Raw genomic sequence first — 27,067 nt, forward strand, 5'->3', positions numbered from 1 at the left:
GCCCGCAAAGCTGCAAAGGGACTGTGCCATTGGGAACTGAGATGTGTACCTAGGTCTGTCTACACCGCATCCTGGATCCACTGCCTGCCAGAGGGACCTCCAGAAGAAAGGACTTCTACAAGTTAAATATCGCAGACTTCACACTCCAAAGGAGAACCGTTTGAAGAGAGCCATGGTTAACCCTGAGGAATGCCACCATCACCACAGAATTCCAGGCACCGGGCATGTGGGTAGAAAGCATATTTTAGGGCAGTGACTCATGGTAAGTCGTTTCCTCCAGTCCCTAAAACGGGCTATTCAATGTCAAGCTGTCTCAGGCTCAGGCTGATAACAGGGCAGCCATAGGGGACCTAGTGGGAGCTGCGTTGTCACGGTCCAAGTCTGTACGCACCGCTTGTATAACCTGCCCAAGTTCACAAAGACAGGATATCAGTCGCCGCTCTTTATGCTCCCAGTGAAAGAAATCCAACTAAAATATGCTTAAGCCAAAAATGTCATACGGTGTATCGGCTCACATAACCGGGAAGCCTAAGATCTTCAAGCTGGCCGCATCTAGCGCTCAAACGTCGTTCTCTCCCCAACTATCCCTCAGTTGTGCTTTCCTCCATGACGGCTTCAGGCTTCAGGATGGATGCCCCAAGACTGCAAAGATAGTCGTTAGTAACTCCAACTCTCCACTGAGGTTGAGCAAGCCTCATAAAGGAAAGCCAGTCTTCAAAAAGCCTCTGATTGGTCTGCTTGGACCCTGTATCTGGCAGGAGGAGACCCTGATTGGCCAGCCATGGTCACGTGCACCTGCAAGGTGGGCCTTAAACCAGTACTTAAGTCTCTGCTAGGGCACAGGAACTGAACAGAAAGTCAAGAGAGGGGGTTGTCTCACGGCAAGTTGAGGGGGCGAGGTGACAAATGGAAGACCAGACATTGAGGCTAGATTGAACTAACCCTAAGCCTAAACTTTGAACAGGCTTTCACACGTTCATAGATGCTATTGTGAGTAAAACACAAATTCACTTAAGAGCAGGAGTGCCTTCATAGTAACTTTTGGTCTTTCTGTATTTTTTGTCCCAATTAATAGATATCGAAAGGATCCCTACGATCACGAGCAGGTCCGAAGACCATTCTATTTTTTAATATTAGAAAGGGATTCTTAACTGCAGATCAAGAGAGAGAGTAAAGAAAGCAAGAAGAGAAGGGAGCCAGGAAAACCCCAGCCCAGGAAGCAGCGAAGGAAGGTTCCAGGACAGCAGCGTATGACAGGTCAAGGAGGTAGCCGAGGGAAACGGCACTAACTGTCATGCCAGAGCACTGGAGCGGAGTGGAGGAGTGATCGTGGCGGGCAGCACAGAAAGAGAAGGAGAAGAAATTAAACCCCGGGGGGTCAGGGGACAGAAACGAGTGCCATCGGACTACATGAGCAAGCTCTGCGGTGAGCAATGCTTACCTAGTCACAATTCTGCAACCACTATCAATCATGGGGCAAGAGTGACAAAACTAAACCCCAAGAATGGAATGGGTGGGGGGTGTTAAAGACCTAACTCCTTGCCTGTGTTGCTAGGAAGTCCACAGATAGTGTCTAAAATGGATGAATCAGAGCACCTGGGTGGCTCAGTCGGTTGAGCGTCTGACGTCAGCTCAGGTCACGATTTCACGGTTCGTGGGTTCGAGCCCCGCATCGGACTTTGTGTTGACAGCGCAGAGCCTGCTTGGGATTCTCTCTCTCCTTCTCTCTCTTTCAAAAAAAAAAAAAAAAAAATTAAAAAACTCTTTTAAATGGAAGAATTAAGAGCTAGAAACACAAGATAGGTGGAGATAAGCACCAGAAGATCCAGCGAGAGGTAAGGAGGACCGAGGACTGGCGAGCTGGCCCAGGAGGGTGGGGATGGTCGAGGCAAGAAGCTGCTGCGGGTCATTCTGTTTCCTCACCACTTCATTTCGTACTATTTGAACTGTAAACTATGTGTGATAACATTTGGGAGGCTTAAAGAGTCCATTCTTTTGTCAACGGCACCTCAAAGCTGTATTTGTGTCCAACTTTATTGAGATAGAATTGACACATAATTTTTACGAACCCTTTAAATCCGTTTTTTCAAAGAGAGTGGGAAGAACCAGCTTCCTGCAACAGAAGCCATGAGAACATTACCTATTCCGGTTTCAAAAGAAATGGTGGCATTAGTTCTGCTTAGATGATTTCGGTCAGAGACCAAATAAGGATACATCTGGGGTTCAAACAAGAGAGGCTCTCACTCCAGTGCTCAAAGACCAGTTAGAAAACGGAGATCTGACTGGACTGGGTAGGTACGAATTAGCCAAAACTGTAATAATAATAATAATAATAATAATATAGCTAGTTATCCTCAAGTGCTTACTTCAGACCAGAAACCGTCCTGAAGATATTATCTTATTTAATCCTCATGGCAACTGATATTTTCCCCAATTTACAGATGAGGAACTGAGGCTCAGATAGTTTGGGGAACTTCCCGGAAGTCACACACTCTGGCCCCTCTGCCTGAGGCGGAGGGGCCTCAGCGTGTTGTGATTTACTTCTCTTTTCTAACCACCAATCAAACTTAGAAGTTTCTATCTCTGGTGCCATCTCGAGGGGCCTATGAAAACCACTGACTGTGGCAGTGGTCTCAGGCCCACACTTGCTGGGTTGTGCTGGGCCCTGCGCTGTCTTAGGGAAGGCCTAGAAAACAGTATGGGGTAGAGCCGGTATTCAAACCTAAGCATTCCCGGCTCCAAAGCCCACTTGCTGGGCCACTGAATTATGCTAGTTCTCCAGCTAGAATCAGAGCTGGGTGAGGATCCCACCTGTAGTAATTATGAGTTGTATGGCCTTGGGCCCCCAAGTTCCTTAACCTCTCTTAAGCCTGTTTTATCATCTATGCCATGGGGATAACAATGGTGCTTACCTTCAGGGTGGTTGCTAAGGATAAATCAAAATTCCTATCTGGCAAATAGGAGCCTCTATTTTCCACACCTGTTAAATGCCTTGCCCTTCAGCTCCTAGGTTAAGGAGAGATTCTCACATTTTCTCACCCTTCAGATCCACGGGTGGTAGGGCAAGAGACAGAAAAGGTTTGGGTCAAGGCTAAATTCTTGGACCTCATCCCAGAGTGACTCTCCAGGGCAGGGGCGGGGTTCAGGAATCTACACCTTAGACCCCCGAGAAATTCAGATGCCTGCAGTCCTCCTGCCTGGCTTTGAATGACTATGCGTAGTGCTTGAAATCTGACAGACCAGTGCCTTTGTGAGCGTCTGAGCCCTTCCTGCACTGGCCTCCAGCTGTGTCTGTGCCTCCTCCCTTTCCCCATTGCCCAATCTGTCTTTATCTCCCCCTTCCATTCTAAGCCCCCTCCCCTTACTCTGGCCTTACTTCCTAGCTTCCTCTCCACCTCTCCGTGCACCCTCCCCTGAGCTCAGTCTGCATTCCTACCCACCAGCCGTTTCTCTACCAGTCTCTTCGCCGGCATTGCCCTTTCCTGTGTCCACCCGGAAGGCTCAGATAAAAGTTGCTTCCGCCAGGATAACCTTCAAGGCCTCTTCTCTGTGGGCACCATGGCACTTTGCACGTACCTTTATTATTGCTCAAATAACAGGGTAATGGGAGATTTTTTTTTCCGGCCTCAGATTACCTGGTGGACTCGTGGCCCACGAATGGTGGAAATGTGCGCCAGAGTAAGATGGAGAGAAGAGGACAAGCCCGTAGACTTTGCAGAGGGGCTGAGAGGCCTGAGAAGTAAGAGAAGACCAGGAGACAGGGGCTCCTGAAAAGATAGATATTACCATGCGGGGTTCCCACAGCTTTTGCAGACAGCGGCTGCGCAAAAATTCATTGGAAGAACTGAGGAATGTTGCTGGCTCCATCTGGGGGAGGGCATGCTTGTATCAAGACACTGATGCTCTTGATGTGCTATAATTATAACCAGAAACACTATCCTTTTGCCCAGGAAACTGGATTTCCCAGTAAATTCCTTACTTTCCAAGTTGTTTAACGCTAAGATAATGCTTTGCTTCTGTGTCCTTATTTATTTATCTTTAACGTTTATTTACTTTTGAGAGGGAGAGCACAAGCAAGGGAGGGGCAGAGAGAGAGAGAGAGAGAGAGAGAGAGAGAGAGAGAGAGAGAATCCCAAGCAGGCTCTGCACGGTCAGCGCAGAGCCCAATGCAGGGCTGGAACTCACAACTGTGAGATTGTGACCTGAGCCGAAGTCAGACACTTAACCGACCGAGCCACCCAGGCATCCCTCCGTGTCCTTATTTCTAACTTTCTGTTCAACTGTTAACCATACTAAATGTACTCAGATTCATCTAGTCTAAAATCGAGGAGAGGTGGTTCTCGCTCCTAGAGAGAGAATTATTGAAGAGGCAGCCCGCACACACTCAGGTGCCACATCTCCAACAGCTGGTTTTATAAATGGAAACAGGCACTGGGACCCCTTCTTCTCCCCTTCCCAGAAAGGCTGATGGAGAGCCTGGCCCAGATCAGTGGAGCTTTCTTCCAAGAACTGTCCCGTTCCCAGACCAGCCCTGTAGACACCCCCAAAGTCCCCCTGGACCTGCAGGTAGCAGTGCCTCTCCACCCCAGTACTCACCCCACACTCAGGCCCTAAGATCCCATTTGACCTAAGCCTGCAGGTATGAAGTGTCCAAAGCACAAGACATCTGTCCCCACCCCCACCAACACACACTCTTGACCTTTTGTTCTGAGTCCATGTGAAAGAGAAATGTCAACTCTACCAAGTAAAGGAAACAAACAACTTCCTGGCTAGATGAGAATAACCAGAACCTTAAGCTTCATGCCTGGGGGCTGACGGGTACCTAAAGGTGCTCCCTTGGTGATAGGGGTGATCAAAACCTGTATGCTTTTCCTGAGAACCACCAGGCGGGAAGCACCACCTGCACTGATGCCCTCAGGGAGGCAAAACTAGGGTAGACGTTATTGGTCCGATTTTACAAGTGGGAACCTTCCGGGCAGGAGGCCAACAGACAGCCTCAACGGTAGATAGTGCTGTGCCCAGGCAAGGTCATGAACCCAGAAGGCGGCCGGGATCTAGTGAGACGCAGACACTGCTGGGGGCGGGCAGTAGGACACGTTCGCCCGACACTGGTGGGCTAGCCTGGTGGCCTCGCCTCTTCGTGCGCATCTCGGGTCGAAGAGTCCCCAGCCTCCCAGATCACTCACGTGCTCTGGGGCTGGTAACTTGGGCTTTCCTGAGCGCTGGCCCCGCCCCGAGGCTCCGCCGGCCCTGCGATTGGCTCCGCGGTCCGGGGGCGGGGCCGGACGCCGAACCAACGTGATGGCGTCAGGCGCCGCGAGCGCCGTTTCCTGTTGTCCCTGGCCGGGAGGCCGCAGCGCCTGGTCGGAGGCTTAGGGGCTGCAGTGGCCAGGAGTGCCCCGCGCCCCCTCCCGGCTCCCTCTGGTGAGTTAGGGGTCAGAGGGCGAGGAGGGTGAGAAGGGGACGGCGGGGCCGAGACGAGAACGGGCGATGGGTCACCAGCCCTGTCCGTGATCGCAAACCCTTGGTTGCTTTGAAACTGTCCTGCTTCAGACAGAGCCTTTTCCCTTCCCGGCCTGAGCCCCGCACCCTACCCCACTCGGACCCGAGCCTTCAGCCCAAACAGCCAGTGCTGACCCGTCCCCTTCCTCTTCTCCACCCGTGACCCGAGTCCAGCCCTTACCCTCACCCCTTCACCACTGGTCTTGCGTAAGTGCAGCCACACGCGACCCCACGGTAGCCCACTTCCAACCCCTAGGACAGCCACTTCCCTCCGCCTCCCTCTAACGCATCTCCTTCTCACCCCTCAACCCCTTTGGCAATCCCAGTGCTCCACGCAAACCTCCTCGAGCCCCCCCTCCCCCTCCCCGTCTTTCTGGCTTACCCCTTTTCAGGCTCAGCTTTCTTATCCCAGCCCCCCTGCTCAGCCCCCCAAGGTCTGCTCAGCCAAAACACCCACCTCCCCCCACTCATTTAATACCTACCACTACAGTAGATGCCCTATTGCGCTTACCCCCCTCTTCTTGACAACTCTGATCTCAGCCCTATCTCAAGTCTTGTATGTATCTTCTTGCCCTCACCCACTCAACCCCTAACTTCCAAGCCCACCGCATACTTTCTTTCCATCCCCAGCCAGCCTGAGGACACTTCATTCCTGAGTCTTTGCTAAACCACCCCCCAACTCTTGCTGCCCTAGTTCCCACCACCCCTACCCAATCTTGTTAGATTGACGTCTTCCTATCCCCATTTCAACTCTTCATCCCAGCTCTGTGCCCACTCTTCCCTTGATGTGGTCCCCATTTGATCTGAGAACCTAGTGCAGTCCCCTGCCAACCCCACCTGCTTTCTCAGAGCCAGGCACTTGCCGAACACCTCAATTGAGGCAGGGCCTCAGATGGTAAGTAAGTGTGGAGGAGTAGAGATCCTTCTCCCGTGGGTCAAGTGCTTTTCCTGGATGTCAGGCCCCCTGTACCTGTCCTTAAGGATTGTATTCCTGGCATCCATATTACATTACTCGCGTTGGCTGCTGGAATGATAGGTATCATCCAAATACCTGGAAGGTGAGGGAGCTACTCATTCAGCTGGGGCAGTGGAAGCTTATCACTTCCTTTTGGGTGATGATCTGGAGAAACTCAAGCGGTTCCATTGTGTGGGGTTGGCTGTGGTCACAGAATCATGTCCATGTGTATTGCCCTGCCGCTCAGAAAGGACCCTCACCCAGTGCTCCTCCTGGCCAGAACTGGTTGTAGATTAGTCCCGCTACCGAATGTGCCAGAGGTGACGTTACATGTTGTGAAGAGTAGAGATGAGTGGATCCTGGGGACGCCGAGGCCTCCGTGGAGGCTGTTGAATTGCTTCCTCTTTTTGCAGGTGCTGGATCATTGAGTTTTGACCATTTTGATTACCCATGAACACAGAGAGTCAAGTTATCTCAGAGTAGCTAGACATTCTTGAGGCACCCAGGCTCCATGGTTAACATTTATAATCTCCTGGGATTTGGGGGTGCACATCCCCTCTAAGTTCTGGTGACCAAACTCCAAAGGATTGGCCATTTGACAGCCATTGTAAAGGACCCCAAAGAAGACCCCTTGTCTTTGCTTGCATTTATAGTCTCACGCCTTTGAGAATCGGATGTCCTTTTACCTTCAATATCCCCTTCCGTTAAGGTGTGATCTCTGAAGGGTTTCAGCCTGTTGGCAGCTTGGTGTAATGGAAGGAGTTCCGCAGTGACCCCACCACTGAGAAGTTGTATACCTCAACTTCTTACAGTCTGAAACGGTCTGAGCCTTTTTATTTTACTCATCTGTTCATTCAGCAAGTATTTTGTGAGCACCACTGTGTGCCGTGCACTGTTTGAAGCATTAGAAAGACAATGGTGAATGAGTCAGGCAAAGGTCCTGCTTTCATTCACTCAGAGTTTGGTCCTTGCCAGAATCTTAAGGGATCTGGGACAAGAATATGGGAGAGATGGGTGTTGTTGGATGGAAGGAGGGAGGGAGGAAAGAAAGATACCCAGTGTTCCTAGACCTCACATTTCTGGCCTCACCCACTAGCCTTTGGACTGGGAATCACGAGCTAGAAGTTGCTTGCCCTCCAGCTGATATTCAGTTGCTTTGTCGCCCTACCCACCCCCCCCCACACCCATCCCACCCCCCACAGGGCTCTTGTCTAGAAATCCAACTTTCTTCAGGTAGAAGGAGGTGCTGTTTACTCAGCACTCACATGTCTGAAGTATCAGCTGTCTTTCTGAATCAGAAGATAACTTTGTCATTTGTTTCCAACTGAAAACCCTGACTCATCACCTGGTACAGCAGCTGGAGGGCTTAAACACCGGCCTGTTGTCGTGCATAGCCAGGTGCAGGATCGGAGTCAGGCCGTAGAGACGAGGCTGTCGCGGATGGCGGGGAAGTCTCTAAGAAGAAGAGGTTGCTGTTTACTGATGAACGGAGTGTTTCGAAAGTGGTGAAGCCAGGTTATCCATTTCTTCTTTTAATGTAAGTCTCATCTGAGTCCTTCTCCTCCTTTCGTTCTTCCTTAGTCTCTGGAGGAAGTGAAATTGGATGTTTATAGAAGGCCAGGCAGTATCACGAAGAGAATCAACCCCAACGATTCCTTCCTGTGTGTTGGAACATTTGAGGAGGGACAGCTCGGAAACCTGGCTGCCATGGAAAGGACCTGTGGTCAGCTAGTTGGGGCCACAGATCTGATGGGCAAGATTGTTTCTTGTCAGTGTTAGGCCTTCTTTGATAAGGTGGAGCTTCTGAAGAGTCTGTGAATAATAAGTTTGCCTGAGACTCTTTGAACCAAGGACCTGGGACAGTATGAACTGACGAAAGGCACAGAGCTTGGAATGAGAAAATTCTGTCCCTCACCTGAGGCATGTTTCTACTGAGCCTCAGTTTTCTCTTCTGTGAATGAGGGATACTCATCCTTCTCTCACAGGATTGTTTTAAGAATTAAATGAGGATAGAGAATGAGATCCTGTGCCAGAGTGAACCAATACAGAGGGGCAGAGGTAGACGAAGGGTGACTTAAGAGTTTCCTAAAGGCACACGGCACTCACCTTTTCTGCTCAACTGTATCAGGGATGTTTGAACTCTCTACTTGCTCTCTTTCTTCTGGGTCTCCTGAAGACCCACCCCTCTTTCGTTTGCTTCTTGGTGTCAGTGAAGACAGCTCTGAAGATAGAAAGTGAAACCAGTCCCATAGCATGGTAGATGGGGGTCTGGCTCACCCAAGGAGCCTGCTGGAGTGCTGACCTAGCAGTCAGGAGACCCAGAGCCCAGAGATCTCACATCGTAGATGGTCGTGGTCCTGCCTCTGAGCCATTTCCTGCCTTCCTGAGGCGTTCTAGAACCGACAGGCCTATGTAGGGAGCTTTGGCTTCCTGCAAGGAAAGATGTGCCCGGAACTTTGGCCTGACCCCCACGTCTCAGTTCTGTTTTGTGAATTGTCAAGTGGCAATTCTTCTAGGTTTCTCTGCACTGTTGTCCTTTTGTGACGTTCCTGACACTGTTTTAGGTCACAGTTGTCTCTTGTCTGGCCCTGCTCTGACCTCAGTGTCAGTTTACTTTGTTTTTTCAGCAGACCCTGACTTGGCCAGAGCACCCACTTAATGATAAGCCTCCCTCCCTCCAGTGAATATTATATTCAGTGAATTAGTTGATGAGGCCTCAATGGTCTTCCTCTTCAGATTGCTGAGGCCCAAGCCTTGAGGCCGGCTGAGGGAAGGGCAGTTTTAGGGCTTGAGGCTCTGTCTAGAAGGGCAGGCCCCCGGAATTGCCAGAGGGGATTGGATGCCAGGGTCTCAAAGCCAGCGAGCCTGAACTTGGCCTGCAGGGCTGCGTAGGGTAGCCTTGAAGAAACCCAGCCTCTAGGATCAGGCACGGTTTCAGGACCGACTCTATAGTATGTCCCCTTCTCCCGGTGCCCTGGTGGCCAGAGCATGGAGCTGGTCTCCAGCGAAGGGTCCTGAGGATTCCCAGTGGGTAGGAGCTGGGAAAGTGGTGGAGGGAGAGACAGTCTGATGGGCTGTGGCCAGGGGCTAGTGTTCCTCCTGTCAGTCTGTTGTGCGCTGACCAGAGCTGGTTTCGTGGGGGCCGTCCTCCACACACCTATCTGCCTTTGCATGTCCTTACTTAGGAAGGTCGGCGCTGGGTCCTGTTCACCCTCTGCCGGATCCAGAGGCCAGGGCTTGAATCAGAGCGTCTTTCATCATTTAGGGCCACCCTGCCGTTCTCCATGCCTCACTGTTCGCCTGTAAACCTTTCCTGCCAGACTCAACCCTGATGCTCCCTTGCATCCCGCCACCTGGGCCCCCAGCTGGAGAGCCCTCCTCCCAAGACTTCCCTGCCCCCTCCCCAGCCACCCCTTAGCCCTAGCTCACACCCGCCTCTTCCAGAAGGGTGGATGTCATCCTGGCCGAAGGTGGTAGAGCCCGCCACTGATCAGCCCTGGGATCTTGGGAAGTTCCCTGACCTGGGTCAGCTTTGATTTCATATCTGTTAGATCTGGATAATAAAAGAGCTCGCCTAGGGTGGTTACAAGGAATGAATGAAGCAATGTGTGTAAACAGTACAAAATCCATTCAGCATGCCTCCATTTGATAACTTCTTTGGGCCATAGGGTTTTGAGAACAGAGACAGCGATGACCTATTTTTTGGTGTCCCTCCATGCTCGGCAGCGTGGTCACTAGAGATCTGTTTAGATGGGAATGTGCCTGCCCAATCCTGGTCCGTCCAAGTGGCTGGGGCGGTCCAGGCGAGCCAACAGCCACCCCCCGAGGCTCAGGTTGAGGCCCCCCCCCCCCACCTAAGCCACCCCCGGGGGGGTGGGGGGGAAGCCAGTGCCCTGAGGGATTTACCTGTGTACTGACTTCAGGTAGTTGAGCGGACTCATTCAGACAGTGGCCTTTGCCTATAAGGCTTGGCCACATCCAACCGGGGTAATAGATACCATTTATCCTTAGTACCGTCAGGCCCTGTGCTGGGCGTTTTCCACATTCATAACCTCCGTTTGAGACGTCTGCCGTGGTGCCCCACCTAGCATGCCTAAGTGGTTAGTGGCAAATCGAGATTCGAACCCGTGTTGTTTCCCTTTAGGCGTGTCCCTGTGCTGCTCCAGCTGGACCCTCGTGCCTGGAGGGGAAGCAGCTATGTAGCAAGAGGCCCTCCCTTTGGAAACTTCCTTCAGTTGTGCTTGTCCCTGCCGAGCTGGCAGACATCGGGCTGGCACAGGAGTCAGAGGCTCCGAATGTGAATTGTGAGCCCCTGCTTCCTGGTCCACGTGGGCTCTTGGCACCTCCAGCGGCAGCATCCCCCTCGCACCCTTAGTTCTGTATCCAAATCGGCCCCTCATTCCCTGCTTTTTTGTGCCAGCGTTTGGTGTGGCATACAGAGGCCTCTCCATGCCCTGATTAGGGTGGACCCACCCACGGCACATAGGATTCCCCACCTCCTGAGATCCGAGCCCTCACATTTCTTCTCTTCCCTTGTTTCCTTCCTTAAAATCCACTCTTGGCTTTTACTTTTGAATTCAGAGGCCTTTGCATTGCAGTTTGAGGAAGATGGGCTGACCCGCTGCCTGCTGGGGGGAGGGGGAGAATTGGCTGGGGGTGGTGAGCTGGAACCTGCTCATGTGGCCGCGCCGTCTGTCTCTGCAGGTGTCATGTGATTCTCCGAGGGAGCTGCAGCGTGAGCGGAAATGCTCTCGGTGGTGGAGAATGGACTGGACCCCCGGGCTGCCATCCCGGTAGGCAGTCGGAGAGGCTCAAGGGTGGGGAAGGGGGCACGGGACAGCCATGTCATTGGTCTTCCTCACTTTGAAATGAATGAGTACTGTCTGGAAAGCGAGGCTTCGGGCTGAGAAAGAGTTATAGCAGAAGCAGGCTCTGAGGAGACCCTGCCCTTTCTAGAACATCTTATTGGTGATAGAATGGGAATTGATAAAAAACAACGGATTTTAATAGGGGCTGCCTGAAGACCAAGGATTTCTCAAAGGAAGTCATACATATGGGGCGCCTGGGTGGCTCACACGGTTAAGCGTCATGATCGTAAGCGGCTCATGGTCTTGCAGTTTGTGAGGTCAAGCCCTGCATTGGGCTCTCTGCTGTCAGAGCAGAGCCTGCTTTGGATCCTCGGTCCGCTCTGTCTCTGCCCCCTCCCCCACAGGCACATACATGTATGCACATTCTCTCTCTCTCTCTCTCTCTCTCTCTCTCTCTCTCTCTCTCAAAAATAAGTAAACATTAAAAGAAGGGGCAGCTGGGTGGCTCAGTCGGTTGAGCATCCGACTTCGGCTCAGGTCATGATCTCACGGCTCATGGGCTGGAGCCCCGCATCGGGCTCTGTGCTGCCAGCTCAGTGCCTGGAGGCTGCTTCATATTCTGGGTCTCCCTCTCTCTCTCTGCCCTCTCCCTCCCATGCTGTCTCTCTCTGTCTCTCAAAAATAAATAAACATTAAAAAAAAGAAAAAAGAAAAGAGGGCATTAGGGTGGCCTGGGTGCCTCAGACGGTTGAGCGTCCATTTGGCTCAGGTCATGATCTCACGATTTGGGAGTTTGCTGCTGTCACTCCCTAGCCCACTTTGAATCCTCTGTCCTCCTCTCTCTTTGCCTCTCTCTCTCTCTCTCTCTCTCTCTCTCTCTCTCTCTCTCAAGTCAAATAAGCAAACAATAAAAGAAGTATATGACCCATAAGTCATATGAAAAGATGTCTAACATCAAAAGACTGCATACTGTATGACTTCATTTACACAAAATGTCCAGAATTGGCAAATCCATAAAGACAGAAAGTAGATTAGTTGTTGCTAGGGGTTGAGGGAGAGGGGACTAGAGAGGAGTGACTGCTCATGGGCACAGTGTTCCTTTTTGAGACAATGAAAATGTCCTAAAATTAGGTAGTGGCTGTAGTTTCACTATTCTGTGAACATACCAAAAATCACTGAACTGTATAGTTTAAATGAGTGAATTTTAGGCAATGTAAATTGTGTCTCATTAAAGCTGTTATAAAGAAAAAAAAAAAAAAACAGGGGCTCCTGGGTGGCTCAGTTGATGGAGCGTCCGACTTCGGCTCAGGTCATGATCTCACGGTCCGTGAGTTCGAGCCCCGCGTCGGGCCCTGTGCTGACCGCTCAGAGCCTGGAGCCTGTTTCAGATTCTGTGTCTCCCTCTCTCTCTGACCCTCCCCCGTTCATGCTCTGTCTCTCTCTGTCTCAAAAATACATAAACATTAAACAAAAAAAAATTTTTTTTTTTAAAAAAAAAAGAACATTCGACTTTTCAAAGAACATTAACATGAACTGTTTGGGCTAAGATAAAAATAAAACAGTAAAATATTTATCCATAATCCTATCAGCTAACAGTTCAAACCAGGTTTTCTGTATTCCCTCCCAATCCTTTTCCAAAACACATAGGTAATTTTGACATGCTTATACTATGACAGAACTGTCTTTATCTTTCCAAAGGATTTTACATATATGTATTTTATAATTGATTTATGTAACAGACCTTAACGGAATACTTACATGTGTCAGGAACCAAGCCAAGTGTTGAGGATGCAAGAATGAAAAAAAAAAGCAAGTCCTGCCCTCAGAGTAATCCCCCCGCCCCCCAACTCCTGTGCTGTAGGTCAGGAAGTATTCGTTCCGTTTAACAGATGAGGAAATTAAGCTCAGTGAGGTTAAGTGAAATGTCTGTAGTGACCCAGCTGTTGACCAACAGAGCTGAGACTAACATCTGCCTCTGACTGCCAGGTCAAGGATCTTTCCTTTTTTCTTTCTTTCTTTTTAAAGTTTATTTCTTTATTTTAGGGGCGCCTGGGTGGCTCAGTCAGTTAAGCGTCCTATTTCAGCTCAGGTCATGATCTCACGGCTCGTGGGTTCGAGCCCTGCATCAGGCTCTGTGCTGACAGCTCAGAGCCTGGAGCCTGCTTCGGATTCTGTGTCTTCCTCTCTCTCTGCCCCTCCCCCCTCCTCATACTTTGTCTCTCTCTCTCTCTCTCAAAAATAAACATTAAAAAGATATTTTTAAATAAATAACGTTTATTTTATTTATTTTGAAAGGGAGAGTGAGCATGAGCAGAGGAGGGGCAGAGAGAGGGAGAGAGAGAGAGAGAGAGAGAGAGAGAGAGAGAATCTCAAGCAGGCTCCACACTGTCAGCACAGAGCCAGATACGGAGCTCAAACTCAAAAACCGTGAGATCATGACCTGAGCTGAAATCAAGAGTCAGATGCTTAACTGACTGAGCCGCCCAGGTGCCCCTAGGATCTTTTTTTTTTTTTGAATTTTTTTTTTCAACGTTTTTTATTTATTTTTGGGACAGAGAGAGACAGAGCATGAACGGGGGAGGGGCAGAGAGAGAGGGAGACACAGAATCGGAAACAGGCTCCAGGCTCCGAGGCATCAGCCCAGAGCCCGACGCGGGGCTCGAACTCACAGACCGTGAGATCGTGACCTGGCTGAAGTCGGATGCTTAACCGACTGCGCCACCCAGGCGCCCCCCTACGATCTTTCTTAATGTGGACCATGCTCCTGTTTTCTTGGTGTTTTTATGGTTCTAAAGTGGCACTTGTTGCCTCTTCATGGAATCGTAGACCCCTAAACAAGGTGGAAAGCTTCACCCCTGCCCTAGATGGATCACCCAGGCTCCCACACCTGTAACTATGATGGAGCCGGTATTTAAACACAAGATTTCTATGGCTATCAAATCACTGAAGTTCGGTTTAAAAAGCAAAACAAAAGAAAAATATACAAATATCTTTGCAAAAAAATAACTATCTCTGGGTGGTATAAGTACGTAATTTTCCTTTTCTCCTCTATGATTTGTCTCTGTTTTCTTTCTTTTTTTAAAATTTTTTCCAACGTTTATTTATTTTTGAGAGAAAGAGAGAGCGTGCGTGCGTGTGCAAGTGGGGGAGGGGCAGAGAGAGAGGGAGGCACAGAATCCAAAGCAGGCTCCAGGCTCTGAGCTGGCAGCACAGAGCCCGACGTGGGGTTCGAACCCATGAACCGTGAGATCACGACCTGAGCCGAAGTCGGACGCTCAACCGACTGAGCCACCCAGGCGCCCATCTTTGTTTTCTATGATTAGCTTGTGCTAGTTTTGCTGTATACACACCCACAGGTAGACGTGAGCACGTGTGTGGGTGTGCGTGTATTTGGTGATAAGCACTTACCTTCCAGGGGTCACCGCAGGATCTTCTAAAGGCCTGTGTTATGTCTGACACCGACTAGGTCATCAAGAAGAAGCTAGTGGGATCTGTGAAGGCGTTGCAGAAGCAGTACGTGTCCTCGGACACAGTGGTCACTAGCGAAGACGGAGATGCCAACACCATGTGCAGTGCCCTGGAGGCCGTATTTATCCACGGCCTGCATGCCAAGCACATCCGAGCCGAGGCCGGAGGGAAAAGGAAGAAGAGCGCCCACCAGAAGCCTCTGCCTCAGCCTGTCTTCTGGCCCCTCCTGAAAGCTGTCACCCACAAGTGAGATCAGCAGGGGAGGCTTTGCTTTGGGGAGGAGCTTCAGTGTGGGTGACCCTGGGCTCTCCCTCTACAGCTATATGGGAAAGCAGCAGAGATGCTCTGTGTTCTAGAATGGAGATGGGTGAGATAGGGGTTATTGTTAGACCAAGCCTCAAGAGCCCCTCAGCGCACAGGCAATGGCCTGGGGCTGCTCAGGCCCCTGGCTGGTCGCCTTTAGCAGGAGCCGCCTTTTTGCCACACCGTGGCAAAGTTAGGTAGTTGGAACAGAGAATGTGTGGCCTGCAAAGCCTAAAATCTTTACTAAGTGGCCCTTAACAGAAGAGGTTTGCTGACCCTGCCTTGGAATGTTTGAACATCTCTATGCTAAGTATTATATCCTAACAGGCTATGGCATTTTTTAAAGACGTGGAATCCAGATCATCTGAATATCCATCCACCCTGGGACGTTTGCCTCTGCGGCCCTGGCCCTAACTGCCTGGGCTTTGGAGCAAGCAGCTGCTGGCACGTTGCCTCTAAGGGCTATTAAATGCCACCTTCAGCCTGAAGGTGCCTTGTCAGTCTGTATCTTCCTTTTCATGCTGACTGCCACCGCCCTATCTCAGGTTCTTACCTCACTCCTAGGTGGCAGTGGCTTTCTGATTGTCCCCCTTATCTCATTGTGTCTGTCCTTAGGTCAGGCAGCTGGTCAACACTTATTGAGCTTAAGCTAACCCGAGCTCATTCCCTGAGCCCTGTGGAGCACGCACTCCTATGGGCGAGACGTGCTCAGGGCACTGTGATGGTCAGAGGAAGGGCATTTACATCAGACCAAGGGTTCGGGAACTGAGTTGGGTACATGATCTTATCCCGAGCAGCCCACCCAGAAGTCTGCGCGACTGCGGTCAAGTCATTTCCCGGTGTAAAAACTCTCAGGCTCCCCAGTGCTAGCCTGGAGTTCCATTCACTTCGTTGGGGCCCCGGAATCTGTATCCTGACCAGGTTCCCAGGTGATTCTGACGCACAGCCAGGTGTGGGGACCCTTGCCCCACCTTGCCTCACCGGTTGGATGCTCAAGACCCTGCATCACCTGACTTTGCAACCCCATCAGCCACTCCTCCTCCTCCCCGTGCTGTAACGGGAGTGCTCACCACTCCTGTTACACAGCTGCTGCTTCCCTACCCTTGGTGCCTTTTCTCTGTCAGTCCTTGGTGCCTGAGGTTCCCCTTCCATCTTTGCGGCTTGAAATCCCTCAAGGCCCAGCTCAATGCCTTGCCTGTGCCTAATCCCTATGCCTAATCCCGCAATGCCTTGCCTAAGGCATTGTCCTTACTGCAACCTGGAAGTGATTGCCTTCCCCCCAGCCCAGCTCTACTGACAACAGGGTTCACTTCCGTGTGCCCTTGAAAGGTAGTAACCTGGACTGAGGGCAGGACCATGTCTGTATCCTGTATCTTCACAGCTCCAAAGACCTGGCACTTAGGGGCTCATCACATGTATGCCGGATGAGCAGGTGATGTCAAGGGCGCCTGGGGAGTTGAAACTAAAATGGCAATTATCCTGCATGACAGTAACCTCGAAAAAGTGGGGAGTTGTAGCTAAATATTTCTCAATTCCCTGTAGAACACTGCTATCTGAGATTTTTTCCCAAGCCTGTATATACTTGCAGTCGTTATTACTGGCTCCTGCTCACCAGTGGATAAAATGATCCTCCGTGATCTGAACTCACTTCTTGAAACAAGCCTGTCCTCTCCACCCCCAGGCACATCGTCTCGGAATTGGAGCACCTGATCTTTGTCAGCACGGACGTGGGCCGCTGCCGGGCCTGGCTGAGGCTGGCCCTCAATGACGGCCTGATGGAGTGCTACCTGAAGCTGCTCCTCCAGGAGCCCGCCCGCCTGTGCGAGTACTATCAGCCCACAGCCCTGCTTCGAGATGCCGAGGAGGGCGAGTTCCTCCTCAGCTTCCTGCAGGGACTGACGTCCTTATCCTTCGAGCTCTCCTACAAGTCCGCCATCTTAAACGAGTGGACGCTCACCCCGCTGGCTCTCTCTGGGCTTTGCCCGCTCTCTGAGCTCGACCCCCTCACCACCTCTGGGACAGAACTACAGCGGAAAGAGTCTCTGGATTCAATTTCCCATTCCTCAGGCTCGGAGGACATCGAAGTCCAGCACTCAGGCCATAAGATCCGACGGAACCGGAAGCTCACGGCCTCCTCCCTCAGCCTGGACACCGCCGGTTCATCCCAGCTGTCTTGCAGCCTAAACTCTGATAGCTGCCTACTCCAAGAGAATGGCTCCAAGAGTCCAGACCGTTCCGAGGAGCCCATGTCCTACGACTCCGACCTGGGGACAGCAAATGCCGATGATTCAGACCCGTCTCTGCAAGAGTGAGTGTCCTTCCCCCACTCCTCTCCTCCCCCTGCCTTCCTTCCTTCTCCTCTTCCTCTTTCTCTCCCTCCCTGTAGCATGTGATTGCCTGTCACTGAGCATTGACCTCTCTAAGGGCATAAAGGAAAAGGGGATCGTGGCTCTTCCTCAGGGACTGGAGTTGCCGGGACTTGTAACTGGAGGCAACATGGGGCAGCGAGGAGAATGGATTCAGGGAGGGCTCAGAGCTGAATCAGGCTCCAGCTCTGCCCCTGGCTGATCTTCGACAAGTTACCTAATTTCTCTGAGGCTTCGTGTAAAATATTATTGCCTCTAGGGCGGAAACCCAACGGTTCGGAGTTAGATATACAACTTCCAAAAGACGCAGTGAAGCCCAGCGCGTCTGGGTGCTCCGCTGCGACCTCCCAGAAGGCCTCTGAAGGACACAGACCCTGAATGCGGCCTGGAGGAGGTGGTGCACAAAAGGGGCCAAGCGAGTGAGTGGAGGAAGAGCACAGGGAGCAATGAACTTGACTAGAGAAGGGACGCTGGGCAGAGCTGTCTCTTTAAATGAACTTTTTTCTATTTGAGTATTGTTGACACACGGTGTTATATTAGTCTCAGGTGTACAAGGTAGTGAGTCACCATCTCTCTATGTTGTACCATGCTCACCCCAGCAGAGCCTTCTTCGTTCAGGCCCTTTTTGAACACTCATTTTTTAATAGATTTATTTTTATGCTAAGAAAAAAAAGTCTACCTACAGTGAAACGTCTTCTCCGCCTTTGTAACCATAATTATTAATTCCTTACATCTTTCTTTTTCTTTTCTTTAAAGTTTATTTATTTATTTTTGAGAGAGAGAATGAGCAGGGGAGGGGCAGTGAGAAAGGGGGACAGAGGATCTGAAGCAGATTCTGTGCTGACAGCAGAGAGCCCAACGTGGGGCTCGAACTCACGAACCGTGAGATCATGAGCTAGGCTGAAGTCAGACATTTAACTGACCGAGCCACCCAGGCACCCCCTTTACATGTCTTTTTCTGATGTTTCTAAATGCATCTAACAGATATGAATAGATCTGTTAATAACTGTTAATATCTGTTAATAGATCTGTAATAGACTTTTAAATGTCTTTTATATTTCTTATCTCTGCCCCATCCCCACAAAGCTATTATAAATATACTGTTTGATACCTTGTCTTAGAAGAGATCAGAATTTTTGTTTTGGAGCTTCGTATCAGTTTCTTAATTTTTTCCCCCCTATGGCATGTGTTTCCATTGTATGAATGTACCTTAGTTCATTTGACCAGCCCTGTATTTACTGGACACTGGAGTTCACTCTTTCTATAAATAACCGTGTGTATGTGATCTTTGAATTCTATGCAACTATCTCTGTTCAGTAAAGTCCCAGAAACAGAATTGCTGAGGCAAAGGATAAATGAATCTACAATTTTCATAGATAATCGCCTGTTTACACTCTGTCAGGAATGTACCTGTGCCCCCTCGGCCTTGTAGGCAGAAGGTATTATCAAACTTTTGGATATTTGCTCATCTAATAGGTAGAACATGATCAACTTTTTTTTCAAGTTTATTTACTTGTTTTGAGAGAGAGAGAGAGAGACAGCAAGCGAGCATGAGTGGGGGAAGGGCAGAGAGAGAGGCGGGGGGAGAGAGAGAGAATCCCAAGCAGGCCCCTCGCTGTCAGTGCAGAGCGTGATGCAGAGCTTGATCCCAGGAACTGTGAGATCATGACCCAAGCCAAAATCAAGAGTCGGGCTGGTACGGAGTGAGCTTAGAAGACATCTGTGAGGAAACAAGGCCATTAGGGCAGCCATCTTGCCCAAGCAGCAGCCTGTGGGTGGAGGAAACTAGGCCTTTGCTCTCAGGAACATACACCTGCTTTCAGGGGAAAGATACGCATGCACACACCCACCACACACACACACACACACACATGCACACGGTGACAGAAATAGCCCCATTCTGTGTTTTCATGGCATTGATAGTTTTTTTTTTCCAATGTTTATTTATTTTTGAGAGAGAGAGAGAGAGAGACAGAGTGTGAGCGGCAGAGGGGGAGAGAGAGAGGGAGACACAGAACCCAAAGCAGGCTCCAGGCTCCAAGCTGTCAGCACAGAGCCCGATGCTGGGCCTGAACCCATGAACCACGAGATCATGACCTGAGCGGAAGTTGGATGCTTAACCGACTGAGCCAGACCAGGTGCCCCATCCAGTTCTTCACCAAGCTTCCCACCACCTTAGATTTAATATCCATTGATGATTCTTGCCCAAACTAATCTATGATGGCTGCAGAGTGATGATTTTCCAACCTCATGACCACCTCCACGTTTATCACTCACCATCTTATTGTCAGGAAGAGCTCCAACCCCATCCCCGTTGTGTATCTGTTTGTCTATTTATTACTATTAAGGACTCAGGGATTCCTATCTCTTTCACTAGATTATAATCTGTCCCTATCCTTATTTTTTTCAAAGACGCTCTAGGCCCAAGGTGGGGTGCTAACTCATGACCCTGAAACCAAGAGTCGCTCGCTCCACCAGCTGAGCCGGCCAAGCTCCCCTGTCACTATCTTTATTTGTGTTGATGGCCAAACTGTCCCAGACTACCTTAGAAACCATTCTGTATTAATTCTGTAGCTACGATACCAAAAGCGTAAGCAACAAAAGAAAAGATAGAGAAAACAGTCTTCATCATCATTGAATTCTTTTGTTTCTAAGAATACCATCAAGAAAGTGAAAGGCAACCCACAGAATGCGAGAAAATATTTGCAAGCCATGTATCTGATAAAGAATTTTTTATTTTTTATTTTTTTTAATTTATTGTTTTTAATTTTATTTTTTATTTGTTAAGAGTTACATCCAAATTAGTTAGCATCTAGTGCAACAATGATTTCAGGAGTAGATTCCTTAGTGCCCCTTACCCATTTAGCCCATCCCCCCTCCCACACCCCCTCCAGTAACCCTCTGTTTGCTCTCTATATTTATGAGTCTCTTCTGTTTTGTCCCCCTCCCTGTTTTTATATTATTTTTGTTTCCCTTCCCTTATGTTCATCTGTTTTGTCTCTTAAAGTCCTCATATGAGTGAAGTCATATGATGTTTGTCTTTCTCTGACTAATTTCACTTAGCTTAATACCCTCCAGTTCCATCCACATAGTTGCAAATGGCAAGATTTCATTCTTTTTGCTTGCCGAGTAATACTTCATTGTATATATATATACAGTCATCCATCATCCATCGATGGGCATTTGGGCTCTTTTCATACTTCAGCTATTGTTGATAGTGCTGCTATAAACATGGGGGTGCATGTGTCCCTTCAAAACAGCACACCTGTATCCCGTGGAGAAATGCCTAGTAGTGCAATTGCTGGGTTGTAGGGTAGTTCTATTTTTAGTTTTGTTTTTTTTCAGGCTCCAGGCTCCGAGCCATCAGCCCAGAGCCTGACGCGCGAGATCGTGACCTGGCTGAAGTCGGACGCTTAACCGACTGCGCCACTATTTTTAGTTTTTTGAGGAACCCCCATCCTGTTTTCCAGAGTGGCTGCACCAGCTTGCATTCCCATCTGATAAAGAATTTTTACAACTCAATAAAGAAGGACAAATAACCCAACTAGAAAATGGGCAAAAGATCTGAATACTGAATTTCCCCAAAGATATGCAAATGGCCAAAGAGCACATAGAAAGATGCTCAGCGTCATTAGCCACCAGGAAAATGCAGATCCAAACCATCATGTGTACGACTTGGCACCCATTAGGAGAGCTTTGATCAGAAAGACAGTTAATAGCAAGTGTTAGTGGGGGGGGGGTGCTGGTGGGCTCCGTTGGTATAGAGCATGGTGACTCTCAACATCAGGGTCATGGGCAGAACCTACATAAAAAAAAAGAGTAAATTGAATTAAAAAAACAAACAAGCGTTGGGGCACCTGGGTGACTCAGTCAGTTGAGCCTCTTGATATCAGCTCAGGTCATGATCTCACAGTCTGTGGGCTCAAGCCCCGCATTGGGCTCTGCGTTGACAGTGAGGAGCCTGCTTGGGATTCTCCCTCTCTCCCTCTCTCTCTGCCCCTCCCTAGCTTTTGTGCACCCTCTCTCTCTCTCTCTCTCTCTCTCTCTCTCTCTCTCTCTCTCTCTCTCAAAATAACTAAATAAACTTTATAATTTTTTTTTTTAAAGTAACCAGTGTTGGTAAGGATGTGGAAAAGCCGATGGCAATGTAAAATGGTACAGCCACTTTGAAGTCAGGCAGTTGCTCCAAAGTTGAAACTTGAAGTTACTCTATGGCTCAGCAGTTCCATTCCTTGGCGTATATGCCCGAAGGAATGAAAACATTTGTCCACACAAACACTTGTGCGTGAATGTTCACAGCACCGTCATTCATAATAGCCCCAAAGTAGCCCAAAAGTCTATAAAATGATCAATAGAGAGACAAAAGAAGGATTCATCACAAGGAATGAGATCCCAGTGGCTGCCACAACATGAATAAATCTTGAAAACATTGTTAAGCGAAAGAAGCCGGGCTCAAAGGCCACCTATGGTGTGACTATTTGTGTGCAGTGTCCAGGTTAGGTAAATCTAGAGAAATGGAAAGTAGGCTTGTGGTGGGCAGGGGTTGGAGGAGGGGTGGATTAGTGACAGCTAATGGGCATGGGGTTTCCTGTTGGGCTGATGAAAATGTTTTAAAATTGACCGCGATCATAGTCGCACGGCTCTGCAAACACACTATTGAGCTGCACGCTTTAAATTAAGTGATTGTGCGGTATGTGAATTATGTACTGTGAATTTTATCTCAATAAAGCTGTTACCAAGAAAGTGTTCCAGATTTGGCCAGCGGGTGCCCCTCTGAGCTGGCTCTCATGTCCATTTGACGTGCCCCAATCCATATTTTGAGCACTTTCTTACTTTCTAGCACAAGATAATTCAGACTTATTTTATACCCTTTCCTAACTCCAGCCTAGGAATCAACCTTTGTCCCAGAAGTCTTGCTTCCTATTTGGGGGGGAATGCAAAACCAAGATTTAGGCATTTATCATTTCGTTTAATCATCATGACAACCCTAGTAAGTGGGTACTGGCATATCTTCCTTTTACAAATGAGGCCCGGAGAGGTAAAGTATATTGCCCAAGGTCACACTGCAGCCCAACCTTTGAAAGCAGGCGATGTGAATCCAGAGTCCCCGCCCCTTGCACCTCCCCCTACACACACACACACACACACACACACACACACACACACACACAGAGTGTGAAAGTGAAGTTTATTTCTTCAACAAGGTCACTTTTACTTGAGTGACCCCAGTTTTGAGTGGAAACAAAGGTGTAGAGCTTATAAGACAGCCTCTCAGGAATTGCACATGGCAGGGTATACCCTTGGGAAAAGTCACATATCATGCGTCTGGGAGCGTGGGGTTGAGGGCAGACCAACACCCAGTGGCCTGGCCCTTCCTACGAGAGCACATGTTCAAACCCACACACGCAAGTACCAGTAAAGTCCAGTGCTCATCAGTCTCCTTTGCCAGCCTCACTCCCCACCCCTGTACCCAAATGCTGCCCATAGCCAGGTGTCCTTTACAAGAGTGAGAATGGCTAAAACAGGAGAAAACCTATAGATGAAAGGAGATCAGCCTCGGTTTTTCACTGTTGACGCTGGGCAGTGGCTACATGGAGATTCATGATATTATTCTCTCTTATTTTGTAAATGTTTGAAAGTTTCTGTAGTAAAAGAAAGTATAAAATGGTGAGAGGAAAGAGAAATAGCCAGGCGGGGAGCCGTGAGTGAGCCGGGACATTTGGCTGCTGTCTCCAGATTCCTCAGGTGCTCAGAGGAGACCAGCAGCACGTCTGGGAGATCCTCGGGACCACAGGCCCTCAGCTGCACCTTCTCCCCTCCGAAGATGATGAGGATGCTACTCATGTCCTTGGTCAGCTGCCTCGTTGCCATAAATGAGGCCAAGCTCATCAGTCGCTGTGACTTGGCCAGAGTGCTGCACAAGGAGGATCTGGATAGGTTTGAGGGCTACTCCCTGAGTGACTGTGAGTGCTGCTTTCTCACACTCCCGCCCCCCCATTCCTCTTCTGCTCCTGGTCACCTCCTATGTGGCCATCTTTCCATCATTCATCTTTCGAAGCCAAGTTCAAAAAGCAGCCCTCCCCGAGAAGCCCCTCCCAACATTCTATATTCCTTCCACTGAATATTATTAACTGAGCACTTACTATGTACCGGGAACTATTTTAGGGGCTGGGGACAGAGACATCAACAAAGCCCCTTCCTTCACAGTGTTCGCATTCTAGGGGGAGAGGCGAGCCCCAAACAAACACACAAACATATGAAGCACTTCCTGGTGGTGATAAATGTTATGCAGCAGAATAAAGCCAGGGCAGTGAGAGGTAACCTTGTCCTTGAAGGGGAAGTCAAGGAATACCTCTCTGAGGAGGTGACATTGAGCAGCACTGAATGAGGCAAAGGACCGGGTCACCCAAATGTCTGGGGAAGAGCATTCCAGGCAGAGGGAGCAGGCAGTGCAAAGGCTTCGTCCTCCTCCCTGGTGGGGCTAGCTTCCTTTTGCCCAGATTTTGCACACACCTGTCTTGTGCCGTCCTTCTCGTTTTATCTTGTCTTGTGGTCCTTTAAGGGGTGCGTCTTCGTTCTTGCTGAAGGCACCAGCTGCCTTTGCCCCAGCTGAATGTCCCTCACTGGGCTTTGCACGGGTCATGGCACACAGTAGGCGATCATCAAGTGCAGGAGATGCGGATGGACAGCGGGATGATGAGCGGTTGTACTGAGGGGCAGGTGGATGGACCGAAGGGCGAGGAGAGAAGCTAATGGGTGTTTCCGGCCAGCTCGCCCCGTCTAGCCTCTTAGGCCTTGTTCCTTTCTTCTGCTTCCCCGTCTCCCTTTCTCCTCCGTGTCCTTTGTCCCTCAGTTCAGAGCCCTCTAAAAACCTTCTTCTCCCTGTTCTAAGGGCTGTGCCTGGCTTTTGTGGAGAGCAACTTCAACCTATCAAAGGTAAATGAAAATGCAGACGGCAGCTTCGACTATGGCGTCTTCCAGATCAACAGCCACTATTGGTGCAATGATCACAAGAGTCACTCGGAAAACATTTGCCACGAGGACTGCAAAGGTCTGGCCGGGGTCTCAGGGTGGGAGAGGGGAGAGGATGAGTGGGGTCTACTCACAGGACTTCTCGTCCCACTCCAAGCCTGGGAATGCACCCAGGAATGCCTTTGCTGAGCAGAGGATTTCACTAGTGGCTACGATGCCCCTCCGGTTAGGAGATTCTCCGGGGTGCAGGCTCCAGAAAGGCTCTGCACACCCAGTAACAGAGGACAGCAGCGGCCAACATTTAGCGAGAGTGTGTTGTATGCTGAGCACTTCACATGCCAGCTTCTCATGCGGTGGAAACTATTATGATCCCCGCTTTACAGACGAGCAAACTGAGGCTCATAGAACCAGTGCTGAATGCCAGACTGGTGGCCCTGAAGGCTCAGCTCTAACCATCAAGTCCTGACTTTGGTCAATGGCCTGATTGATTCGAGGCCAAGGGCAAACTCCCCACCTCAGAGCCACTCGTGGAGGCTCCACAGGTCCATGGCTTTGCCCCTTACTCCCTCTTTCGTACTCTGATCAACATCCCTGCACTCTTCACCTGAAGAGCCTCTCTCATTAGGCAAGGTTTACCTTGGCCTCTGTGCTGCCTGTTTTGACATTTCCTTTCCCTAGAAACCCTCAAACGTGGCGCGAACCAGCATGTACCCTAGCTAGGATGTGTGGTAGTAAACATACATTTACTCCTGCCCCTCCTGCCCCCACCCCTAGCCACCCTTGACCTCTAGCAGCCATTGTAGGGATATCTCCATGGGCCTCTGGGAGGGAGCCCTTGCCTAATCTGGAAGGACTCAGCCCCTGGGGGGCGGGGAGAGCCGGTGTCTGCCTCAGTCTCTGGGACTGTCCTCTGTGTTCTCACAGGTATTCTCTGTCTCCCCTTCAGAACTGCTGAGCCCCGATCTTCTCTCAACCATCAACTGTGTGAAAAAGATTGTGTCTGGAGCAGGGGGAATGAAGAACTGGTGAGGAGGTCACTGTGGGACTAAGTCAGCAGGCAGAGCCCCAAGAAGGATGTAGTGACAGGAGGGGACAGGAGGCAAGGACTCCACCCCTTCTAACCATCTAGAAAAATGTGGGAGAGCGGCGGGCTTGGAACTGGGACTTACAAGACTTGGGATCTGGGTCTTTCTCTGATGTTGTATTAAAACTGTTTTGGACACAGTAGCAAAGGAACTTGAGTTAGCTGAGGGAGATGGCTTCGGAGGGGACAAGGTGTCTCACCGAGCTTACCCAAGGGGTCTCTTCTCTGGAAGAGAACGGAGGCGGAGCTGGGAACTGTCAGTGTGGCTTTCCTGACAAGTTTCTGCCTCCTCGTGCATTTCCTTCACTACTTCCTTTGTAGAGCAGTATATTCTGCTCCCCATTCCAGAGGACAGACTGTGGCTGCCCCCAAGTTAACGGGCTAATGTTCTGAGCAGTCACGGAGACTGGCTAGTCTCAGCCCCAGAGTCCAAGGGGCTGGGATAGAGAATCTGATTGGCTCAGCTTGGACCCATCATCCCCGAGCGGTTCAATGAGCTGTAGGTGTGGGACCAGTTAAGCAGCACCATCATGCTGGCCACGGGTGGGGGGTGGGGCTGGCCCTCTCCATAATTCGCAGCAACATTTTCTATAAAAGGTGCGTAGCTCCTCAGCTGAGCAAATACCCCCAAAGCTGTCAGCTTCCCAGTGGTAGACAGTGCAATGGTTGCTTCACTTTTCTGAGCTTCAAATTGGAGATAGATAGATAGATACATAGATAGATAGACAGATAAGTTGCCTCTACAGGTGTCTGTGAGGAAGGAGGGGGTTAAGTGCCTTGTCTACTCTAAGAACACCATGCGGGAGAGACGCTGACGGCTACTAGGGATGACCCTCTCTGGAGGGAGAGTCGATCGTTGCCCCTGAGATTGACGGATTGGTTATTTATTTATTTATTTATGTATGTATTTATCTTTCTGTTTGTTTAGTGACTCTCAGCCTTGTAAAATGGTGCACTCCCCCTTCGGGGCCAGAGGAGGATTTGAAAACGTGGGAGCATGCTGAACGGGGGGAGGAGCCAAACACCACAGATAAGAGAAATTTAAAGGAAGGCTCAGAGGGGCCACGGGGGGACAGACCAGAGAGCGAGCAGTGAAGGGGGTTCCGTGCATTGCCGTGCTGTGCCGTGCGTTCACTAAGTGCTGGGTCATGGATGTGGAGAAGGAGCTACTAAGTAGGAAGCAAGAAGCCAGCCTTCTTCTCTCCACAGGGTGGCATGGAGGTTGCACTGTGCGGGCCGGCCACTCTCCTACTGGATGACGGGGTGTCACAAGGAATGAGACAGGCGTGGAGTCATTCCAGCGTTCCTCTTCTCGCCTGGGGATTCTTCATGTCTTCTTCCTCTTGCCTCCACTTCACGTTATTTGCTTTCCTTCCCATGTTCAAAAAGGACTGACCGGAGCCCCAGGAATAAATGGTTTTCTAGGGCTTTCTCCTTGCACCCATCCAGGCCCAGGCCCCTGGTTCCTGACTGTCATTCGCGAACCAAGAGAGGACCACAGTGAAGAAGTTGTTATATTTGGGGAATTATTAAAGCATTCCTTGTGCAAAGAATGTGTTGATTTCTTCATTTTTCATTCCAGATATCTTCGAGTACCTAGTATGGCAGG

At 49.9% G+C, this 27,067-nt stretch overlaps 1 protein-coding gene and 1 long non-coding RNA gene across 15 annotated transcripts in view; one reads left to right on the top strand and one right to left on the bottom strand.

The window, feature by feature from the left end:
• Window positions 1–9,167, bottom strand: part of LOC122236275 — a 26,843-nt gene extending 17,676 nt beyond the window's left edge. For 5 of the 8 annotated variants that reach the window (XR_006214342.1, XR_006214343.1, XR_006214341.1 and 2 more), the window contains exons 1-2: window positions 8,564–9,167; window positions 6,340–8,041 (exon numbers count right to left, since the gene is read on the bottom strand). This is a non-coding gene — a long non-coding RNA (uncharacterized LOC122236275). Of the gene's footprint in view, window positions 1–6,339; window positions 8,270–8,563 lie in introns of all 8 variants that reach the window. The other 3 variants (XR_006214347.1, XR_006214346.1, XR_006214345.1) reach the window with 3 other exon arrangements.
• LOC122236272 (pleckstrin homology domain-containing family M member 1-like) lies at window positions 5,199–27,011 on the top strand. Of its 7 annotated transcripts, none has more exons than XM_042977141.1 (8): window positions 5,199–5,424; window positions 11,162–11,250; window positions 14,732–14,979; window positions 16,718–17,344; window positions 23,139–23,365; window positions 24,295–24,453; window positions 25,299–25,399; window positions 26,668–27,011. In XM_042977141.1, the coding sequence occupies exons 2-8, from the start codon at window positions 11,203–11,205 to the stop codon at window positions 26,851–26,853; spliced, it is 1,596 nt and encodes a 531-aa protein (XP_042833075.1). In that variant the 5' UTR covers window positions 5,199–5,424; window positions 11,162–11,202; the 3' UTR covers window positions 26,854–27,011. The 7 variants fall into 7 exon arrangements, 5 of the variants coding, with proteins under 5 accessions (XP_042833075.1, XP_042833074.1, XP_042833077.1 ...); XR_006214338.1 differs by lacking the exon at window positions 5,199–5,424 and adding an exon at window positions 7,905–7,994 and having other exon boundaries at window positions 25,299–25,473; window positions 26,668–26,751; XR_006214339.1 differs by lacking the exon at window positions 5,199–5,424 and adding an exon at window positions 7,905–7,994 and having other exon boundaries at window positions 25,321–25,473; window positions 26,668–26,751.
• Window positions 27,012–27,067: the final 56 nt, after the last annotated feature.

This window comes from Panthera tigris, assembly GCF_018350195.1.
Source record: "Panthera tigris isolate Pti1 chromosome E1 unlocalized genomic scaffold, P.tigris_Pti1_mat1.1 chrE1_random_Un_scaffold_62, whole genome shotgun sequence".
Classification (NCBI taxonomy): domain Eukaryota; kingdom Metazoa; phylum Chordata; class Mammalia; order Carnivora; family Felidae; genus Panthera; species Panthera tigris.